A 20,536-nucleotide genomic window follows, 5' to 3' on the forward strand; every position below is an offset into this window, starting at 1 on the left:
CAGTGGGGCAAAAAAGTATTTAGTCAGCCACCGATTGTGCAAGTTCCCCCACTTAAAATGATGACAGAGGTCAGTAATTTGCACCAGAGGTACACTTCAACTGTGAGTGACAGAATGTGAAAAAAAAATCCATGAATTCACATGGTAGGATTTGTAAAGAATTTATTCGTAAATCAGGGTGGCAAATAAGTATTTGGTCACCTCAAACATGGAAAATCTCTGGCTCTCACAGACCTGTAACATCTTCTGTAAGACGCTTTTCTGTCCCCCACTCGTTACCTGTATGAATGGCACCTGTTTGAACTCATCATCTGTATAAAAGACACCTGTCCACAGCCTCAAACAGTCAGACTCCAAACTCCGCCATGGCCAAGACCAAAGAGCTCTCGAAGGACACCAGGAAAAGCATTGTAGACCTGCACCAGACTGGGAAGAGTGAATCTACAATAGGCAAGCAGCTTGGTGTGAAAAAATCAACTGTGGGAGCAATCATCAGAAAATGGAAGACATACAAGACCACTGATAATCTCCCAAGATCTGGGGCTCCACGCAAGATCTCATCCCGTGGGGTCAAAATGATCATGAGAACGGTGAGCAAAGCTCCCAGAACCACACGGGGGGACCTGGTGAATGACCTGCAGAGAGCTGGGACCAAAGTAACAAAGGTCAACATCAGTAACACACTAAAACGGCAGGGAATCAAATCCCGCAGTGCCAGACGTGTTCCGCTGCTGAAGCCAGTGCATGTCCAGGCCCGTCTGAAGTTTGCCAGAGAGCACATGGATGATACAGCAGAGGATTGGGAGAATGTCATGTGGTCAGATGAAACCAAAGTAGAACTTTTTGGTATAAACTCAACTCGTCGTGTTTGGAGGACGAAGAATACTGAGTTGCATCCCAAGAACACCATACCTACTGTGAAGCATGGGGGTGGAAACATCATGCTATGGGGCTGTTTTTCTGCCAAGGGGACAGGACGACTGATCCGTGTTAAGGACAGAATGAATGGGGCCATGTATCGTGAGATTTTGAGCCAAAACCTCCTTCCATCAGTGAGAACTTTGAAGATGAAACGCGGCTGGGTCCTCCAACATGACAATGATCCAAAACACACCGCCCGGGCAACAAAGGAGTGGCTCCGTAAGAAGCATTTGAAAGTCCTGGAGTGGCCTAGCCAGTCTCCAGACCTCAACCCCATAGGAAATCTGTGGCGGGAGTTGAAAGTCCGTGTTGCTCGGCGACAGCCCCAAAACATCACTGCTCTCGAGAAGATCTGCATGGAGGAATGGGCCAAAATACCAGCTACTGTGTGTGCAAACCTGGTAAAGACCTATAGTAAACGTTTGACCTCTGTTATTGCCAACAAAGGTTATGTTACAAAGTATTGAGTTGTATTTTTGTTATTGACCAAATACTTATTTGCCACCCTGATTTACGAATAAATTCTTTACAAATCCTACCATATGGATTCATGGATTTTTTTTTCACATTCTGTCTCTCACAGTTGACGTGTACCTCTGGTGCAAATTACTGACCTCTGTCATCATTTTAGGTGGGGGAACTTGCACAATCGGTGGCTGACTAAATACTTTTTTGCCCCACTGTACATTACATCAGTTTTCTTCAGGTCACCTAACAGCATTTCAAACTCGTCTGACGCCAGAACTTCAACTCTACGAATATTTGAACTGTCTGAAAGGGGTACGTTTTTAATAGCAGATATCACACTTACTTTAATTTATTCATCACTTTTCACCACATCCACCACGGCCAGCATGCAGTATTTCACCGTTTCAGAATCTGTGAAAGGCCTTTTCTTCTTCGCCAAGAAGCAAACACGAAGGGAAGATGCTGCAGCTCTCTCTTGGGCTGTACAGGACCCTCACCATGGTAGTACAACTCCGGTTGTAAGATTATTAAACTCGGTAAAATGAATAAGTATTTGTCAGTCCAGGCAGGGTTAAACCGACAGTTTTCATTGTCAATTTTGCGCTTTAGGAGTGAGAAAGACATGCTGTTGTCGCATCATATATTACGATGATTGTTTAATTTGTTTACTAGTGATGTGCGATACCACTGATTTCCTTTCCGATCCGATACCAAGTAATATTCAGGGTGGTATCGACGATACTGATCCGATACCGATACTTTGCACAAAAACTCATTTTATTTATTGTATCTCAAATTATAGTGTCATAATGATTACAGGACATCAGATTTCTTGTTCTTATCACTTAATAATGCAGAGTTCATCATATAGAAATAAAAAAACTGAAGTTGTGCACTATTTGAACACCTTGCCTGCCTGCAGCACTAAAGGACTCCGTGAGAGACGTCACCTGTCCCTGTCTTCCTCTTCAGTTCATCTCAACATATGCTCGTCATATTCTGTGATATGATTTACTCTGAGGTGTTTGACAAGGTTAATGATGTTGCCACAACCATACATGCCAACCCTCCTGATTTTTCCGGGAGAATCCCGAATTTCTCCCGATTTTCCACCCAGGCAACAAAATTGAAAAACCATATGCAGAATTCATAGCGCGCCCCAGCCAATTCCAGTTTCCAACAATGGCGGCAGCGACTTAGTTTTAATATTACTCTTATTTCTCTTTCTGGGTCGCAAAAAAACTTTTAACATATTTTCAGGTTTCAGGTTTTCAGAATGTAGCTGTGTAAACTTTAAATATCTGAGCCGATCGACACATCGTTTTCAAACCCCCCTGTCTTTCGCTACTCGGGTTAAACATGATATATAAGTCATTGATAACTTAAAAATGCTATTCTTTGGCTTTTTCAGTGTTTTATTTGTTCGTGAGTAAATCGGTTTGGCTGAAATTAAAGTTATTATATTAGATTAAATTTAACTTTATTAATCCCTCAGGAAGGTTCCTGCAGGGTTTTCACACAGCTGAATAAACATTAAACAGAAAACTAATTAAACAAAGTGTGAGACGGTCGAGAGTTTACGCCAGCGCCCTGTTATATTTTAGATAGCAAGGAGCAGATGGCAGAGTTTCACTCCACCGAGGGAGCTCGTGACGTATACGTGACGGCTATCTTTAGACCACGAAGGCCGGGTCCTCATGTGGAAGCAGCCCCTGAATTTGGACACCCCCGCTGTTTCCGGGCCGGCCAATAATAACGGTGACATTTAACATATTTTATCCGATAAATAAACACTGTAAAATGTATTTATCCCCCCCCCAACAGCCCTTTTGAATGTCTTCCTAATTCTGAGGTCTCAAGGTTGGTAAGTATGGCCACAACACCTCACTTTTTTGCCATATGTATCGCAAACCACGTCTCAGCTGTTTGTGGAGGTAAAATACGTCCGCACAATTACGCTCAGCCATTGTTGTGAGTGCGCACGCCAAGGGGCTGCGAGACATTTATACAGCCGTATTTCGCACATGACTATGAAAGGTGGAAGAGGAAGTAGTTCCTTTGAATGTAGACAATCCGAATGTTATAGTTTCTTTCCACTGTGTTCCTGTTAATGATAAACTACAAATTTACCCTAAATTACTAAAATATCGATATTTTAATGTGAGAATCGATTCTAGAACATAAATGACTGGTATCGGAGGAATCGATATTTCAGGATCGATCCGCACATCACTATTGTTTACATCACGGTGGATTGTGGGTTAAATATTGCTAGGCTACTAGGAGTGTTGCATTCACAGTCTACGCTACGCTGTAGGAATTTTTCATTTTTTGATTTTTTTTAAAATTAATTAATGAATTAATTTTTTGCGTTTTCTCTCTGTTTCTGCCAGGACCACAGACAGGGCCACTCGCAGGTTGCTTCTGGGCCGCATTTGGCCCGCGGGCCGCCATTTGAATAGGCTTGATGTAAGCTCAAGTTTCTTTGGGTATTGTAGGTCTAGTGCATAGATGTACCCAAAGAGCAGGAGAAATGACTCAGCCAGATTTGTGGGATCATTCACAAGTATTTCATCCTCAACGACAATGCAGATGCTTTCGGGACTGAAGAGGGCCGAATCAGTAGTGTCATCCGTGACAACTGTCAGCAGAGCCACAGGAGTGTCAGTGAGGTCTGGACCATCTGCTGACTGCAAAACAAAAAAAATTACAAGAATGAGTTCAGCCCCACAAGGACACAAATCATGCTATTGATTAGAGCTGTGAATCTTCATAAGTCACACGTTTCTTTTAGGATTATAATGTCAACGATTTAATTTGATATTGCGATACATCATGATGCATTACAATAATCTTAATTTGGGTTTGGTTTCAAAACATATGTTTAAATAAATGTTTTCAATAATAAATATATGCCAAGATATTTGTTTTTGTTATTTACCAAACATTTCTCTGACCACAACATGGCACCTCCAAAAAAATAGAACACTTGAATTTTAAAAAGGGAGATAGTTTTTATCTGCAGATTTTTTTTGTATAATAATCTTTCAACTATTTTCATGTTTTCTGGTTTATGCGTAACAATCTTCTTGCAATCTTATTCAACAATAGTTGATATATGGGAGAAAACAAGTCAGATGAGGACTGTGTTGAACCTCCTTCCTGATATACACCCTGGTTCTCCTTGAGTTCTGAGCGATGTCATATGGTTGATGCTGAGGCTAGTACACTTACATCACAAGTCCTGAATAACGTGGAGGCATCTTCACGCAGGTACACAGGAAGTGCACGAAGGACGAGGGCCCGTCTTGTATTTACATCATGCTGTTCCTAGATGAACATACAATATCTATTAGAATAGTATTTACACAAATGCAGAGTAAAAACAAAGTGTTGGATAGCCATGTTCTGATTGTCATTGTTATAGATCAGGGGTGTCCAAACTTTTTGTGTAACGGGCTAAACCTGTCAATCTAGAAGGGTAACCCAAAAAAATCTAAGAATTTTGAATAATTCAGGGCAAAATTCTCTAGTTTCTTTGTATTTATTTTTTATTTAAATTAGGACACAAATTATAAAACTCACCCACTGACAACTGGTGAAATGTTGACTCTCTGTAGCACTCTTTGCAGTCTGATATCTGTAAACAATATGTGCACAAAGACAACTTTTTAATGTTCAAAAACATTTTTTGCACAGCACACACACACGTAGTCAGCTGATCTCATCTGATGCAGATCTGCTTCTTGATCAAGTGACATTTGTCCGGATTTTTGGCACGAGTGACGTCAAATCAGCACCGCAGCTGGATGGCCCGATTTACATACCCAGCGCAGCTAATACTCACAATAATTTACTAAGATTATATGCACTCCTGTTATTAAGTCCAGTTCAGTCTGTTAATGTTAACCGTTTCAAACTAATGTTGATAGGTGTGTTGCTAAGTGTTACGTTTCGATGTTGTCAGTGTTTTGTTTTTTGCGTGACTGTTATGTGTTTCCTGCTTTACGTTGAAGGTCTGTGGTATCTCAGTGTGTTCAGTTCACCTTTTTTTGTCTCGTCAGGTCTAACTTGCCCCAGCTGTGTTTCCCTCTTGTTGTCCATTCCCTGATTGCTCCCTCTATGTATTTAAGCCCTGTGTGTCAGTTTGTCATGTTCGCGATCCCCCCCGGTTGTAAATAGTTTGGTGTTTGGTGATGTAAATAAATGTCCTATTTTTCTTTGATGTAAATAATTGTTGGTACTTTCGTTTTTGGGATTTTTGGTGGAGTACCTTAGTGGTTTTTTTTTTTGTTTGTTTTTTTTCCTTATTTTTATTTTTTTCCCGTGTTGCACGCCGGTTGCCTAGGCCGGGGTGTAACATAAGCTTAATAACTTAAATAACAAACTTGAAATTTACCCGTCCTATTTTCCCCTTTATTGTTTTTTCTCTGTGCTGTAAATCTTCTGTCTAAGAAGAAATCTGAGGCTGCTGTTCTGAAAATAAGCTACCAAAGCTTTTTCTGAATGAATCAATAAAGATCCATTTATGGAAAGCTGTGATGAAGGCAGTTTTGTCTTTAATTATATTCAACAATATAACATATTCGACCACTTTTAAGTGATTTTGTGATCTTTAATACACTAAAGTTAAGGTTATTTACCTAATTTCTAGTAAGTGGCCCTCAGTGAAAAAAGTTTGGACACCCCAGCCTTACAGGTTAGGGAGTATTTGTGATCCGCACAGTCTGCATCAATGATTCTTTCTTAGCCTGGGAGCAGAACGCGGCTCTTTATTTTCATTTCATTTCAATTTATCTAGCAAAGATCGATAGGGTCTGGCTTAAAGGTGTCAAGGAGGCGCCTCAGTCTGGCTGGTTGAGCCTTGTCGAATTAGCGCGAACAATTTAGCTGAACTTCGTTCGTAGCACCGAGTTCGACCAGTGTATAATGTTAGGCTGAATCGGGCGATGCATTTTTCCGCAAGCCTTGACTTGTAGAGCTCGCTTAGTGGAATACCCCTCTAAACTGTTAAAAGGATTTCGAGATTATCTCACAACCACACATTTGAGACTACGAAAAAATACAAACATGTGTCTAATTACCATCATGATAACACACTCATGTTGTTTATTATTTTTCGCTTCATGCTAGCACACACACAAACACACACACACACACACACACACACAGCTCAACAGCATAAACTACTGACTGTGTAACACGGACACTTATTGAAATAAGTATACTCACAATACGCACGTGCATTACCAGCGAATACGACAACCGGTAGAAACGGACAGTGGAAAGTTTTAGTAGAAAGTTCAAACGCATGGAGCTAGAACTGCCACCGTCAACTTCCCGGGCAAGAATACAATGCATTATGGGAAATGTTGTCCCCCACGGAAAACCGCCAAAACGTTACACCATTCTAATTTGTCACATTCGAAAACTTCTAAAATTACAATTACTTGGATTCGAATTCATTTATAACAAACATTCACTGTGCACAAAGTACGAATATATTTCCAGTAAAAAATAAAAAAGAATGTTTATCGAAATTAAATTTAAACAAAACAAAAACACGTTAGACTTACCAAATTTAGGGCAGTTGATGAAAAAAAATAAGGTGGTGGGTTGAAGTTGGGGACTCTTAATCCACACGGGCTGGCCAAATCTTCCCCGCATCAAGGTAAATTCAAGATGGCTGACTCAGCTTTCCTGAGGGAGCGACAAGACTCCACCCACCAGAACGTCACTAATATATGCTTCTTAAACTTTTTGAGCGTTCCAAAAAAATTAGCTAAAAAATATTGAGCCCTATTCAATTAAAGCTGCATAAAAGCCAACAGAGCTCAATACTTTATAGTTTGCTCAACTACAAAACGACATTTGAGTGTTATGAGCTTATTAGTTATGAGCTAGAACAACTGTTAGGGATTACAGTGTAGTTACCGTGCTCGTTACCACAATAATAATGTAGTTACTGTAACGCGTTACTTAACAACGCGTTAGTCCCAACACTGTTCATAACACACGTGAAAAGACCCAGGAAAACCGAGTTAACAATAAAAAAGATAACAAAACAATGCTAAAAACCGATAAAAACCCTGAAAAGCAGACATTTCACACCCGAGCCTCAACTCTCGCGGCCCGGTACCAAACGACTCACGGACCGGTACCGGTCCGGGGGTTGGGGACCGCTGGCGTAGGTGACAATTACATTAGCATGACCAATTATACAAATTAGGTGATGACGTCATTTAGCGACTTCTAGCAACTTTTAGGACAGCCAAAAGCGGTTTTCCTTACTGAGGAGTTGGCAACACTGTGTGAAGGGATCTTCAGTTGACCACGGTCAGAAAAAAAAAAAACGGGGCTGTGTATGAACGCCATCCATTTTCCTGAGTGAAATATCCGCATATTCTCTCCTCCGCTGTACTAAGGGTAACTTACTTGTACACATCAAATATATCAGTAATATTGGTAGGCGGCTAGCTAACACAGCTCCGCTTACTGCCTTGGAAAACATTCAAATAGTAGAACATGTTACGGATTCAAATATTGGGGATGGATACAAGAGGAAAAACCAAAATAACAACACTGGTCCGGCCGGGTTGAGTCAAACGATGATTTTAATGATCACACGCGTGGGAGATGGACACCGTACGCAGACAGCATCAGATCTCAAAATGGTGGAGCATTGATCAAACTCTTGTAGCCTCTAGTGGCCCCCACCTAATCATAAAAGCCTACACATTCACATTCTTTCTCTCACACGGCGCCTAAACTACGACCTTGGCTCCCTGTTTATCTGCTCCTGCTGAGATGGGGCAGAAAACCTCTCCAGTATGTTCTGTTCTCTTCTAATCAGACAAATAAGGCGATGACTTTCTCCGAACAGCATTTCTTATAACTCAGCAGTATAATGCATTATAAAACAATATCATTCATTCACAATAAATCAGCAGTCTAATGTAATGCAAATCAGTTTAACAAATGTAATAGTTATCACCTTCTTCTAATTCAGGAGAATAATGCAAACTAAAACTACATAATAATTCACAATCTTTAATTAGGGGTCTAACATGGCATAAAATAATATTATAATCCCACAGTCTCCTTTTATTTCTTTCTAATCAAGCTGATATTTTGTTTAATGCTTATAATTTAGGAGCTGGTGATCCACTATATGCATGTTGAAACAAAACAGAAGAAATGCAGCACTTTTTATAAGTTCTTTATTTATTTCACATTGCGCTTAAACTACAGGCTAACATTTTGCCACACGAGTAGACCTGATGGGTGATGCTAAGATTTCATTTGTAACAGACTTGAGTGCTGATAAAGTTTATTCATATTTCATATTCACAGACATGTTTCAGTAAAAGATGCATGTATAATGATCTCTCTGCAGTTAGTGATTTTAACAGAACAATAACAGTCTCTTGTTGTGCAATTTAAAGTTCAGCCAGAAGGCTGACAAAATAAAGCTGTATCTTTTGGAGCTGAGTTACACAACATGATTTTTTTTTATATCAACAATTGTTAAAACCTTGACGGAAAATATAAATTTTCTCTTTAATTGTTCGTGTGTCTTGTTTTTATGTTTTCCTCCACACAGGGATGGAGGTCTGCCTTGGAGCGACTCCACTGGGGCAGATTTCATATGGTGAACTGGTCTGTGAACATTCACGCTTCAGTTCCAGGCAGACAAAACAGAACTCCATCTTGCAGCGAGGACAGTTGATGTTTTTGCAGTATTCTGTGGTATGCTCCACCCTCATGCCACATGTAGGACAGAGTCCTACATCTGAATTTGTAATTCCCCTGAAAACAACAACAACAACAACAAAAGACTTGCATAATTAGAGAAATAACTAAATACATTTACTTAAAGTCCAAATCTGGAGTACTTCAGAGCTCTTATTTTCATTATAGTAATACTTTGTTACATTTATCTGATAAACCTCTAGTTATTTTCACAATAACATTTGGCAAACAGACAATGATAACCTTTATTCATGGAAATGAGTACCAGTAGCACCCTACTATTGAGCTTATAAAATAATATTTACAAAGCAGGGCCTTGACCTAAAAAGTAACATAGGGATGGGTATCGTTTAGGTTTTATCCGATACCGGTGCCAAACCAGTACTTAAAGACTGGAGAACACAAAATTGGTCCAAAAAAACTCTCATGTTCAGCTGTTTTTTTTGTAAAAAGATAACAATGTTAGCCTTTTCTGCAGCTATGGGGCATATATGGTATCACTCTTGGCTGGAAGCAGTGCTTAAACAATGGAAAAAACACAAACTTTGTCCAAAAACCTCTCATGTTTAACGGTTTTCCACTTTTTCTTTGGTCATTTGAGCCTTTTTGGCCAGGGTGAAGGGAGTATCTGCCATCAAACAATTTTATCAATAGTTTTATCCGACCAAGGAAGAGAATTTGTTAACGAGGTAAGTGTTAAGTCACATCACGCAGGACCTGTCATGGTCCTGTCACATCAACACCGTGGTGAAAAAGGCCCGTCAGCGTCTCTACCACCTCAGACGCTTGAGAGACTTCCAACTGCCCTCCAAGGTGCTCAGGAACTTTTACTCGTGCACCATAGAGAGCATCCTGATGGGAAACATCTTAACCTGGTTCGGGAACAGCACCATGCAGGACAGACGAGCTCTAAGGAGGGTTGTGCGTTCAGCTGAGCGCACCATCCGCTCCGAGCTCCCTGACCTGCACTCAATCTACAGCAGGCGGTGCTGGACCAAGGCCAGGAAGATGGTGAAGGACCTCAGCCATCCCAACAACAGACTGTTCTCTCTGCTGAGGTCAGGAAAGCGATTCCGCTCCCTGAAGACCAACACAGAGAGACTGAGGAGGAGCTTCTTCCCGCAGGCGATACGGTCTCTCAATCACACCACCACACAGTACTGACCCACACATATAGTTCTTACACACACACACTGGACATTCTGGACATTGTTTTCACTTCATCACTTAAATCACTTTAAGCATATTTGCACTGCACAAGACATAATGTGGATTGCACAACACTGGTCACTATATTCTTCATTTCCAGTTAATACTTGTACAGCTGCTGTTATTGTGTGTGTATATATATATATATTTATTTATATTTCTTCATACATTCTTATATAGTTCTATACTGTGTATTGTGTATTTTGTCGTACAGTTATTTTATTTTCAACTTTAATTTATATATTTTATCTTATTCTTTCCCAGTTAAATTTACCCTTCATTCTAATTTGTGTTGTACAGTTATTTCATTTTTAACCTTAATTTTTTATATTTTATTCCTTCCTAGTTAAATTTACACTTTTTAATTTTTCATATTTATTTCCTATCTTATCCATAGCTTTTTCCTTTTTTTTTCTTTAGGTCACGAGCAGTTGTCTAAGCATTTCACTGCATATTGTACTGTGTATGACTGTGTACGTGACAAATAAAATTTGAATTTGAATTTGAAGTTTACTTTTCCATACCTCTTTAGGTAAATACTTGGCCACAGTGTGCCAAGTAGCTGCCAGGCCAAACGTTTTGTGTGATTGTTTTTAAAAAAATATTTTCTTTTTTCTTTGAAGCTCAACTCAAGACTTTGCAGCTTAATGAAAATAGAAAGAAGTGTCACAGCAGCATATCACCCTCAGACAAATGGCCTAGACGAAAAGACAAATGACAACATAAAAAGGTATGTTTTATTTGTATGTAACATTTAATTTGCTTTTAAGACAATGTCACTATTGTGGTTTTTTTCTGTCCACATGTAGAGCCCTGAGAAAATTAGTCAACAGTCAACAGAATGACTGGGATGTGTATCTGGATGCTACACTGTTTTCTTTGAGGTCCAAGGTCTACACCACAACCAAATACACACCATTCCGTTTAATGTATGGGAGAGAAGCTACATACAGTGGGGCAAAAAAGTATTTAGTCAGCCACCGATTGTGCAAGTTCCCCCACCTAAAATGATGACAGAGGTCAGTAATTTGCACCAGAGGTACACGTCAACTGTGAGAGACAGAATGTGAAAAAAAAATCCATGAATTCACATGGTAGGATTTGTAAAGAATTTATTCGTAAATCAGGGTGGCAAATAAGTATTTGGTCAATAACAAAAATACAACTCAATACTTTGTAACATAACCTTTGTTGGCAATAACAGAGGTCAAACGTTTACTATAGGTCTTTACCAGGTTTGCACACACAGTAGCTGGTATTTTGGCCCATTCCTCCATGCAGATCTTCTCGAGAGCAGTGATGTTTTGGGGCTGTCGCCGAGCAACACGGACCTTCAACTCCCGCCACAGATTTTCTATGGGGTTGAGGTCTGGCGACTGGCTAGGCCACTCCAGGACTTTCAAATGCTTCTTACGGAGCCACTCCTTTGTTACCCGGGCGGTGTGTTTTGGATCATTGTCATGTTGGAAGACCCAGCCGCGTTTCATCTTCAAAGTTCTCACTGATGGAAGGAGGTTTTGGCTCAAAATCTCACGATACATGGCCCCATTCATTCTGTCCTTAACACGGATCAGTCGTCCTGTCCCCTTGGCAGAAAAACAGCCCCATAGCATGGTGTTTCCACCCCCATGCTTCACAGTAGGTATGGTGTTCTTGGGATGCAACTCAGTATTCTCCTTCCTCCAAACACGACGAGTTGAGTTTATACCAAAAAGTTCTACTTTGATTTCATCTGACCACATGACATTCTCCCAATCCTCTGCTGTGTCATCCATGTGCTCTCTGGCAAACTTCAGACGGGCCTGGACATGCACTGGCTTCAGCAGCGGAACACGTCTGGCACTGCGGGATTTGATTCCAAATAAATAAAATTGAATTGATTCCCTGCCGTCGTAGTGTGTTACTGATGGTGACCTTTGTTACTTTGGTCCCAGCTCTCTGCAGGTCATTCACCAGGTCCCCCCGTGTGGTTCTGGGATCTTTGCTCACCGTTCTCATGATCATTGTGACCCCACGGGATGAGATCTTGCGTGGAGCCCCAGATCTTGGGAGATTATCAGTGGTCTTGTATGTCTTCCATTTTCTGATGATTGCTCCCACAGTTGATTTTTTCACACCAAGCTGCTTGCCTATTGTAGATTCACTCTTCCCAGTCTGGTGCAGGTCTACAATACTTTTCCTGGTGTCCTTCGAAAGCTCTTTGGTCTTGGCCATGGCGGAGTTTGGAGTCTGACTGTTTGAGGCTGTGGACAGGTGTCTTTTATACAGATGATGAGTTCAAACAGGTGCCATTCATACAGGTAACGAGTGGGGGACAGAAAAGCTTCTTACAGAAGACGTTACAGGTCTGTGAGAGCCAGAGATTTTCCATGTTTGAGGTGACCAAATACTTATTTTCCACCCTGATTTACGAATAAATTCTTTACAAATCCTACCATGTGAATTCATGGATTTTTTTTTCCACATTCTGTCTCTCACAGTTGACGTGTACCTCTGGTGCACATTACTGACCTCTGTCATCATTTTAGGTGGGGGAACTTGCACAATCGGTGGCTGACTAAATACTTTTTTGCCCCACTGTATCCTTCTGAAGTTCCTGTTGAAGTCCCAGTAAGTGTTATTAAGGAATTCTATTCATGCAACAACTATGATAATGCATAAATTAAATGTAATCTTAATTGGAAATTGTGCATATTGATATTGGCTGCAGCTTTAATCTTCTCTGCTCAACTTCTATATGCAAGATACATTTAAAAGATAAAGTAAGTGACTAGTTACTTCTTTATGTTTGTATCTTTATGTAAAGTAATAAATCTTGAGGAGACCTTTAAGTATAATGTGTTCACCTATGGAAGTGTATCAAGAGTAAAAATGACTATACAAAAAATGATATGAGTCTATCTTTGTGGCTTTCTGTGCTCAAAGCTTTATAATAGTATATTTACTTTTAAACACGAGTTATTTTAGTTAGAATTTTCAGTTCATTTTTCACATGCATTATTTTTCTTTATGATTTTAATTGTAATTTAAAATGTGAAAATTTTAGCTGTCCTCCATCATTCTCCCTGAGGAGTCGAGTTACAGTGACTTTGTATCTTCTACAAGAGACGCACAAGAGCAAGTTAAAAAAACTGTAGAGGAAAATATGGCAAAGTCCCAAGACTTACAAAAGGAAGCCTATGCCAGACGAGTCCATAAGAAGTACAGAAACCTTGTGTACAGTGTTGGAGATGAAGTTCTTCTCTTGAACATGAGGAAACGTGGAAGGAAGGGAGGAAGGTTTGATCCAGATTTTTCAGGACCCTACACCATTCAAGACATCGCTGGCAAATGTGTGAGATTAAAAAACACGGAAGGAGCAACTTTAAAAAATCACTACAGCACTGACCATATCAAGCCGTACAGAAGAAGCCACCATGTAAATGTCAGTGACAATGAAAAATACCCAACTCACAGTCAGACAGTGAACAGCAGCACAGACCTGAAGATGCCCCCCTGCCATCCTACTAACCCTCAGTGCCAGCAAAGTCCAGAGGATACCAGACTCTCTATTATTCATTATGCACCCAAAACGGCTGACAAAAGTTGTTGCTCCCACAAGGAGTTTAATTCTGTTCCAGGACCGGAAACGCGTGAACAAGAACTTCCCTCCCAGACACAAAGCTTAGAAAATGAAGGTGGCATAGTGAACAACTCTTTTTGGCCCGTTGGTCATTTGTTGCCAGTTTGCCGTTGCAACATGATTGATCATTGCATGACTTTGTTTGCATTTTGCAGTCTTCAACTCATATTGGAAGAAACATGCAACGAGCACTGAGCTTGTGGAAGTCTGGAAATGGATCTGCCTGTCAGTAATTTTCTCTTTTGCCCACCCGCTGTACCTTTCCTATTTCTCTGCGTGAAAATGCATGTTTATTGTGTTGACTTTTTTCCTGTTGTGGCCCGTTGGCCTTTACCCGGCTTTTCCACTAAAAATCTCATGCATGCCTGAGCTAACTTATCATATTTTTCTTTTAGTAAAGAGGCTATGGCGTGCAAAGGATACTGGGCGCTTGGAGTCAGTTGTTGGACCATACAAGTTATTTGATTCCTCTTTTCGAACACTGCAGGGGTCACGGTGGCTTTCTGATGAGGTAAGAGAACTTATCATTATTGATTCTGATTTTGAAGTGCTGCTCCTTCTGAAGCATCTGCAGTGCAGACACCATTAATAGTTTAAAATGTGTGGGTAGGTGGGGGGTTTATATAGCAAAACTCTGATAAAGTTTCACCCATTCACTTCAATAGGAAAGATTGTTATCAACAACAACACAGATGTTGTGACATCTGTGACATCATAATACCCAGTTCCAGTATATGCAGAAAGAACCTTTATCAGCAATTATATTCCTTTCCAAGTTTTTGTGTACAGCACTCAAGCAGTTACTTCAGAACTTGTTGCTGCTGGTGTATAAACTCTGACTTTTCAAAACAGGTCATTGATGCATACCTGCACCGTGTCATTGAGAGATGCAAGGTAAGTAAGAAATGTCCTTTGCCCACTTATATTGAAATACAAAAAAAATTTATTTATTGTTCTGTAACATTTTTGTATACTTCTACAGAATGCTGTACACCTGCTCTGTTCAGTAGTTGCAAGCTCGTTGTTTTCTGGGCAGTTCAGATGCCTCACCAAGGTAAGTTGAAAGTTAAGAAGTGGTCCAAAAAGTTGACTCATTTCTATTTCTGAGGACAGAGTTCAGTTCCTTTAAACAACACTATATTTGAAAACACCCTGAGATGCATGGTACCTAAGTAAATCGAAATTACTCTGCACTTCCAATCCCACAGATGAAGTTCCCAGTTGAAGACATGTGGCTGTGCCCTGTGAACTTTGGTACGCACTGGATTCTTGTGGTATGTGTTCATTTAGTTATTAATTTGCGTAATTTGTTGTGAAGCAGTTTCTTGCTCAAAGTGTTATTCTTAAATAGGTTTTCAGTGGCAAAAACTATAGTAATTTTTAATTTATTAACTTTTTCTTTAGATTGTCAACATTTCTGCACAGAAAATACTGCTAATAGACCCCATGGGGAATGAAGGTGTTTATGACAGGAAAATTCTGCGCAACTGGAGGTATGCATGATACTGAGGTATTATTCTTAGATAAAACATTTCTTGTTTCATTACAAACATTTTTGTTCAACTAGGAATTTTCTGAGGATGAGAGGGCATGAAGACACCATGGAGTGGCAGTTACAGACTATGCAACACAACAAGCAACAGGATTCCAGCAGTTGCGGAGTTTTGCTGTTAAAGGTAACCCTTATTCAAATTATTCCATTTATTGTTAGCTACAATTAGGACTTCACATTATAATAATGAGAAATCTCACAGTTTGCAGAACACTACCTTGCTTTTGGAGAGGTCAGTGAAGTATTAACCACTACAGAAGCAGTTGTGGTGGAGCGAATGCAGATAGCTTGCACCCTACTTGAACATCGAGGTAAGTCCAGTAAAGTCCTTATCACGTTAGAGTGTGTACTTCCATTTTAAATAGTGCTTTTTAAACAGCACAGTACAAATAGTGCTTTTCAAACACTTTCAGATAAGACCCTTCTTTAAGTCTAATTAAAAAAATTCAGGGGACTAATTTGCCATGAAGTATTTGTGGAACAAATTTACTATTATTTTTTAATTAATCAATAAATAATGTTTGATTAAAACCTAACCATGAATGTGTTTCAGGGAACGCTGAGGATTACTGCATTGTTTGCTCTATGTTAGATGCTGACGCTGACCGCAGCATGATTGAAATGGTAAAACAAAACAAAACAAAAGAAACACATAAGTCTTAGTATCATTACTTGCTAATCATGTTTAAAATGTTGACTAATAGTATTCACCAAACATAATGAGCTATTTATTTTTCCTTTCCAGGTGCAGTGTGAATCTTGCCAAAGATGGGCACATTTTGCATGTGCAAAATATAAAGAGAGCAACCAAGAATATAAATGCAAAAAATGTAAGGAAAACACATAACAACTTCTAATAAAAACAGCTGTCTTTTCCCCTCCATGTCTCTTTGGATTCTTTGTCAACATTAGATGATTGTGTGCTGGAGGCACGTTTTAATAGTGTGATTTGGCCATCTGAACATGCTACCTAGATAAAACCATGCAGGAAGCATGTTTTAATAGTGTGATTTGGCCATCTGAACATGCTACCTAAATAAAACCATGCAGGAAGCATGTTTTAATAGTGTGATTTGGCCATCTGAACATGCTACCTAGATAAAACCATGCAGGAAGCATGTTTTAATAGTGTGATTTGGCCATCTGAACATGCTACCTAGATAAAACCATGCAGGAAGCATGTTTTAATAGTGTGATTTGGCCATCTGAACATGCTACCTAAATAAATCCCAGCAAGAAGCATGTTTTAATAGTGTGATATGGCCATCTGAACATGCTACCTAAATAAAACCATGCAGGAAGCATGTTTTAATAGTGTGATTTGGCCATCTAAACATGCTACCTAGATAAAACCATGCAGGAAGCATGTTTTAATAGTGTGATTTGGCCATCTGAACATGCTACCTAAATAAATCCCAGCAGGAAGCATGTTTTGATAGTGTGATTTAGCCATCTGAACGTCCAACCTATATGACGGAGCCATTAACTACGTAAGGTAGCATATTCTGATAAGGTAGCACGGATTGTTAGACAAGACCATAAATTTACGCTACGGTAGGATGTTTTGACAAGGTAGGACGTTTTGTCAGAACTAGCTGCCATGCTGCTAGTTAGCGTTTGCTAATTTGTTAGCTTAGCTCTTACTGTGGCTGTTAATGCAAACTTGCAGGGCGACTTCTCTCCGGTGAGAAAGCTTCCGTTTTCGTGGCGTTCTTCTTCCCTCCAGAGTACTTCTGACACCATGTTTTGGTAAATCTCGGGTTTATAATAGCAGCACCATTAACGAGACTGGGCCAGCTCTGTCTTAACGTGGCGACTCTGTTTATTGCCAAGCTGCAACAACAAATACACATGGCACAACCACCAGAGGGTGCTGCATGAACCATTGAATTAGTCCTTACCATAACAATTTAAGTATTCAAATAAATATTAAATTTACCAGGGTAAATAGAGTCTCCAGGGTCTGTGTGTACTTCCAGCGGTGGGTCCTTGTGTGTCTGTCGCACCTCCTCTCTGTCGCACTTCCTCGTTCAGCGTCGCTACGGCATCGAAAGTGAAAGTTTGCTGATGTCGGTAAATCAGATAGGCTGCACGGTGAGTACTCTCCTGTTTACCCTCCCTTTTTACTACTCACCGTTAGAAAACATCATCATTATTGCTGTCTGGACTTACGGGTTATAGCGTCAGTGCGTTTGGTACTTTATACTGAAGCTGTGATTGTTTTACTGTTGCTTGAATGGTCTGTTTTATCGCCCCTGAAGGCGGGTAAGCACAGCTAAGAGGCGGCAGCATGGTTCGATAACACTCGAGACACAGACTGTTACTGTGGACGAATTCATTCAAATTTAAATTGTAAACCAAAGGGTTTGTAATGATAGCACATTACAAAAGAAACCTGTACTACAAACCGTAAAAGTATTATGTTTATAATGTTGCTTAATTATTACCAGCTCAACTTTAGTTAGACCAGCTTTATTTAAGGATGCCACATAACACAGTCCAGTGACGTTATTGCAGGAAGAGAGAAAACAGAACAAACGAGAGGAGGCAGACACGACAGCGTCACACAGCTGTTGCAGATGTGTCTGCGCCAGGGGCGATTCTAGAATCAGAGCTTTGGGGGTGCTGAGCACCCAGAGAGCTGCCCAGCCAGGCAAGATAAACCTGTCTCTGTCAGTTCCTGCATCCTTAAATGTTGTCCCGAGTTCTCTCTGACTGTCACTTTGGTGCATTTAAACCCCTGTTCCTCCCTGTCCTCATCGTCTGTTGTATTCATCTCCATTATCGGTCATCATAATTTTACCAGCTCTGTGTAAGTCTGCAAATTTCTTTATTTAATCATAAGATTCTTAAATTCATCAAGTCTCTCTGTGCCTGGGTCCTCGTCACAAAACATGACATCACTGTTTTGTACATTTTTAACACAATTTAATCCCCACATTTGTAAAAGAAAAGCAAAACACTTTTTTGAAAAGTCTGTAACAAAACCATGAAATCTGATCAAAGTTATTTAAATGCTGCTAAAGAAGAATGGATTGGAATAAAAAAAATACATATCCTAACCTTAATTACTGGGGGAAAATTATGAATGATGCTCATAGTTAGTAAGAAGTAAACTGAGTGCATTTTTTGGACAGAGATTCACTTTTAATGTGTATGTATAATATAATACAGATACATAAAAAACACTCCCGAAACAGAATAAATTGTTACAAATAAATTATTACATAATATTAATAAAAACTATAAAAATGGAGGCAACTTTGCCTCTGGTAGAATGTATACAATGTATGCAGATACTAATTTTACTAATTTAATAATAATAATTTTGTGTTGTAAGATTTATGACTTTCATGCTTTCATAGTGGTACTTGACATTTTTATCAGGTGGTACACACTGTAAAAAGTTTGAGAAACACTGAGAAGTGTATATGTGCTTTTGGAAAACATTTAAAGCTGCTGTACAGAATCTTTGAAACAAGCTTAAAACATTTTTAGAATATAAACAGAGCACTCTGCTTATCTTTACAGCTCCTCACTCCACCAGGGCTGTTTGGCACTTTCTGATAGTGTGCAAATGTGGTGCACGTACTGCGGCAGTCATACAGACAACTGGACGGTCCAAATGTTGGCCTACCTATTACTGGCTGAGGTTTTAGTAGAGTTGTGGCTGAACCACATAAAAATATATCATTAATTTTAATCTCCCCAATCAATGATAATGTTATGTTGGAATGTTGTTAAAGAGGGTCAAAATGTTTCAACCCAGTTTGTTTTGCAGATTCTGTATAGCAGCTTTAATATAGGGAGAACACAACTTCCAGATTGTGTGAGTAAAATCAGGGTTTTTTTCTCTTTGTCAGTTTAATAGTTTCTGTTGTGCCTGTCACTGTTCCCTGTCTGTTTTCTTACCTGGTTCTTCCTGACCTTGCCCTTTCTCCTCACGTTCCCCTCTTTCCTCTCTCCCTCTTTGGACTGACAATCATACACAAATAGATTGTATTCAATTAGATGAAAAATTAAATTAATATGAAAAAATACTATTAAGATCACTAATAAAAAAAAGTCCTCTCTCAGTTTACTTTCAACCATAAGGCAAATAACCAAACCACATGAACAACCAATAAAAGATATAAATATTGAAACACTAGACCAACATTATTCTTGATTGACGGATCATTTGATCTTACACTTTTACCTGAATGTGGCTCCTTTTTTTGAAAAAACTTCCTTATATCCATTATGAACCTGGCTGTTTCTCTGTACACACACACACACACACACACACACACACACACACACACACACACACACGCACAACAGGAGTTATAAGGTTAATGGGCATCCAGTCAGTTAGCTAGTTAGTATCCATTTCAAGCAGGACAGTGGTAACAACTTTAGGCTACAGAGAATTTAAAGTTTTAGATTTTTAAATAGGCTGTATACATTTCAATGGGAGCAACAGGACGGTGAAATGTCGCTGAATTTACTACAGAGCAGGACGGATTGTAGGGTAGCAAACGTCGGGAAACACGTTTTCAACACTGCATGTTACCTGGTGTAATGTTTTTCAGCTAAAAAGAAACATGGTCTGACTCCTACCTAACTATATAAAGAGTAACTGAAGGTTAAATGCAGCTGATATGTCCTGTTTTAAGCTCCGCTGCGTCTCAGCCACCATCACTCTGGCAGCAAGAGCGCTAGAGCCAGAGCAGGGGAGAGCTGGAACAAACCATTTTGGGAGGGGGGGTTATCTATACTTTTGTTGTTAAAATGTTACGTCTCAAACAAGTACAGTTCTGTATGCTTTTTATATTTTTAGTAGTGTGTCACACAAACAGCAAATATTGTCAAAAAAAAGTAAGAAATCTTTGGGGTGCTTTGATTAATTTTGGGGGTGCTGAAGCACCCCCAAAAATGGGCTAAAATCACCCCTGGTCTGCGCACATCCATGACTCTGCTGTTCCACCACATCCTAAAGTTGATGTGTTGGACTGACATCTGGTGAATGT

General features: G+C 39.7%; 1 protein-coding gene, 3 long non-coding RNA genes and 1 pseudogene across 5 annotated transcripts in view; 3 read left to right on the plus strand and 2 right to left on the minus strand.

The window, feature by feature from the left end:
- LOC146714760 (E3 ubiquitin-protein ligase RNF19B-like) overlaps positions 1–17,548 on the minus strand; it is a 230,548-nt pseudogene extending 213,000 nt beyond the window's left edge. The window contains exon 1 of the transcript XR_014918856.1: positions 17,491–17,548. The product of XR_014918856.1 is annotated as an E3 ubiquitin-protein ligase RNF19B-like (transcript). The remainder of the gene's footprint in view (positions 1–17,490) is intronic.
- On the minus strand, positions 3,865–5,053 carry LOC146714769 (uncharacterized). The gene is made up of 3 exons (XR_014918855.1): positions 4,975–5,053; positions 4,624–4,719; positions 3,865–4,079 (listed from the first exon to the last, which is right to left on the minus strand). It is a non-coding gene; the product is annotated as an uncharacterized LOC146714769 (long non-coding RNA).
- On the plus strand, positions 9,796–11,292 carry LOC146714770 (uncharacterized). Its single transcript, XR_014919307.1, has 3 exons — positions 9,796–9,830; positions 10,974–11,080; positions 11,160–11,292. It is a non-coding gene; the product is annotated as an uncharacterized LOC146714770 (long non-coding RNA).
- Positions 12,931–14,866, plus strand: LOC146714771 (uncharacterized). The gene is made up of 3 exons (XR_014919308.1): positions 12,931–12,960; positions 14,368–14,483; positions 14,825–14,866. It is a non-coding gene; the product is annotated as an uncharacterized LOC146714771 (long non-coding RNA).
- LOC146714772 (sentrin-specific protease 1-like) lies at positions 14,878–16,385 on the plus strand. The gene is made up of 8 exons (XM_085440522.1): positions 14,878–14,886; positions 14,955–15,026; positions 15,181–15,246; positions 15,377–15,465; positions 15,540–15,648; positions 15,727–15,835; positions 16,078–16,148; positions 16,270–16,385. The coding sequence occupies exons 1-8, from the start codon at positions 14,878–14,880 to the stop codon at positions 16,369–16,371; spliced, it is 627 nt and encodes a 208-aa protein (XP_085296648.1). The 3' UTR covers positions 16,372–16,385.
- Positions 17,549–20,536: the final 2,988 nt, after the last annotated feature.

Source organism: Copadichromis virginalis, linkage group LG3, assembly GCF_057382275.1.
Source record: "Copadichromis virginalis isolate Kocher_CV1m ecotype Utaka linkage group LG3, C_Virginalis_male_GT1.1, whole genome shotgun sequence".
Lineage (NCBI taxonomy): Eukaryota > Metazoa > Chordata > Actinopteri > Cichliformes > Cichlidae > Copadichromis > Copadichromis virginalis.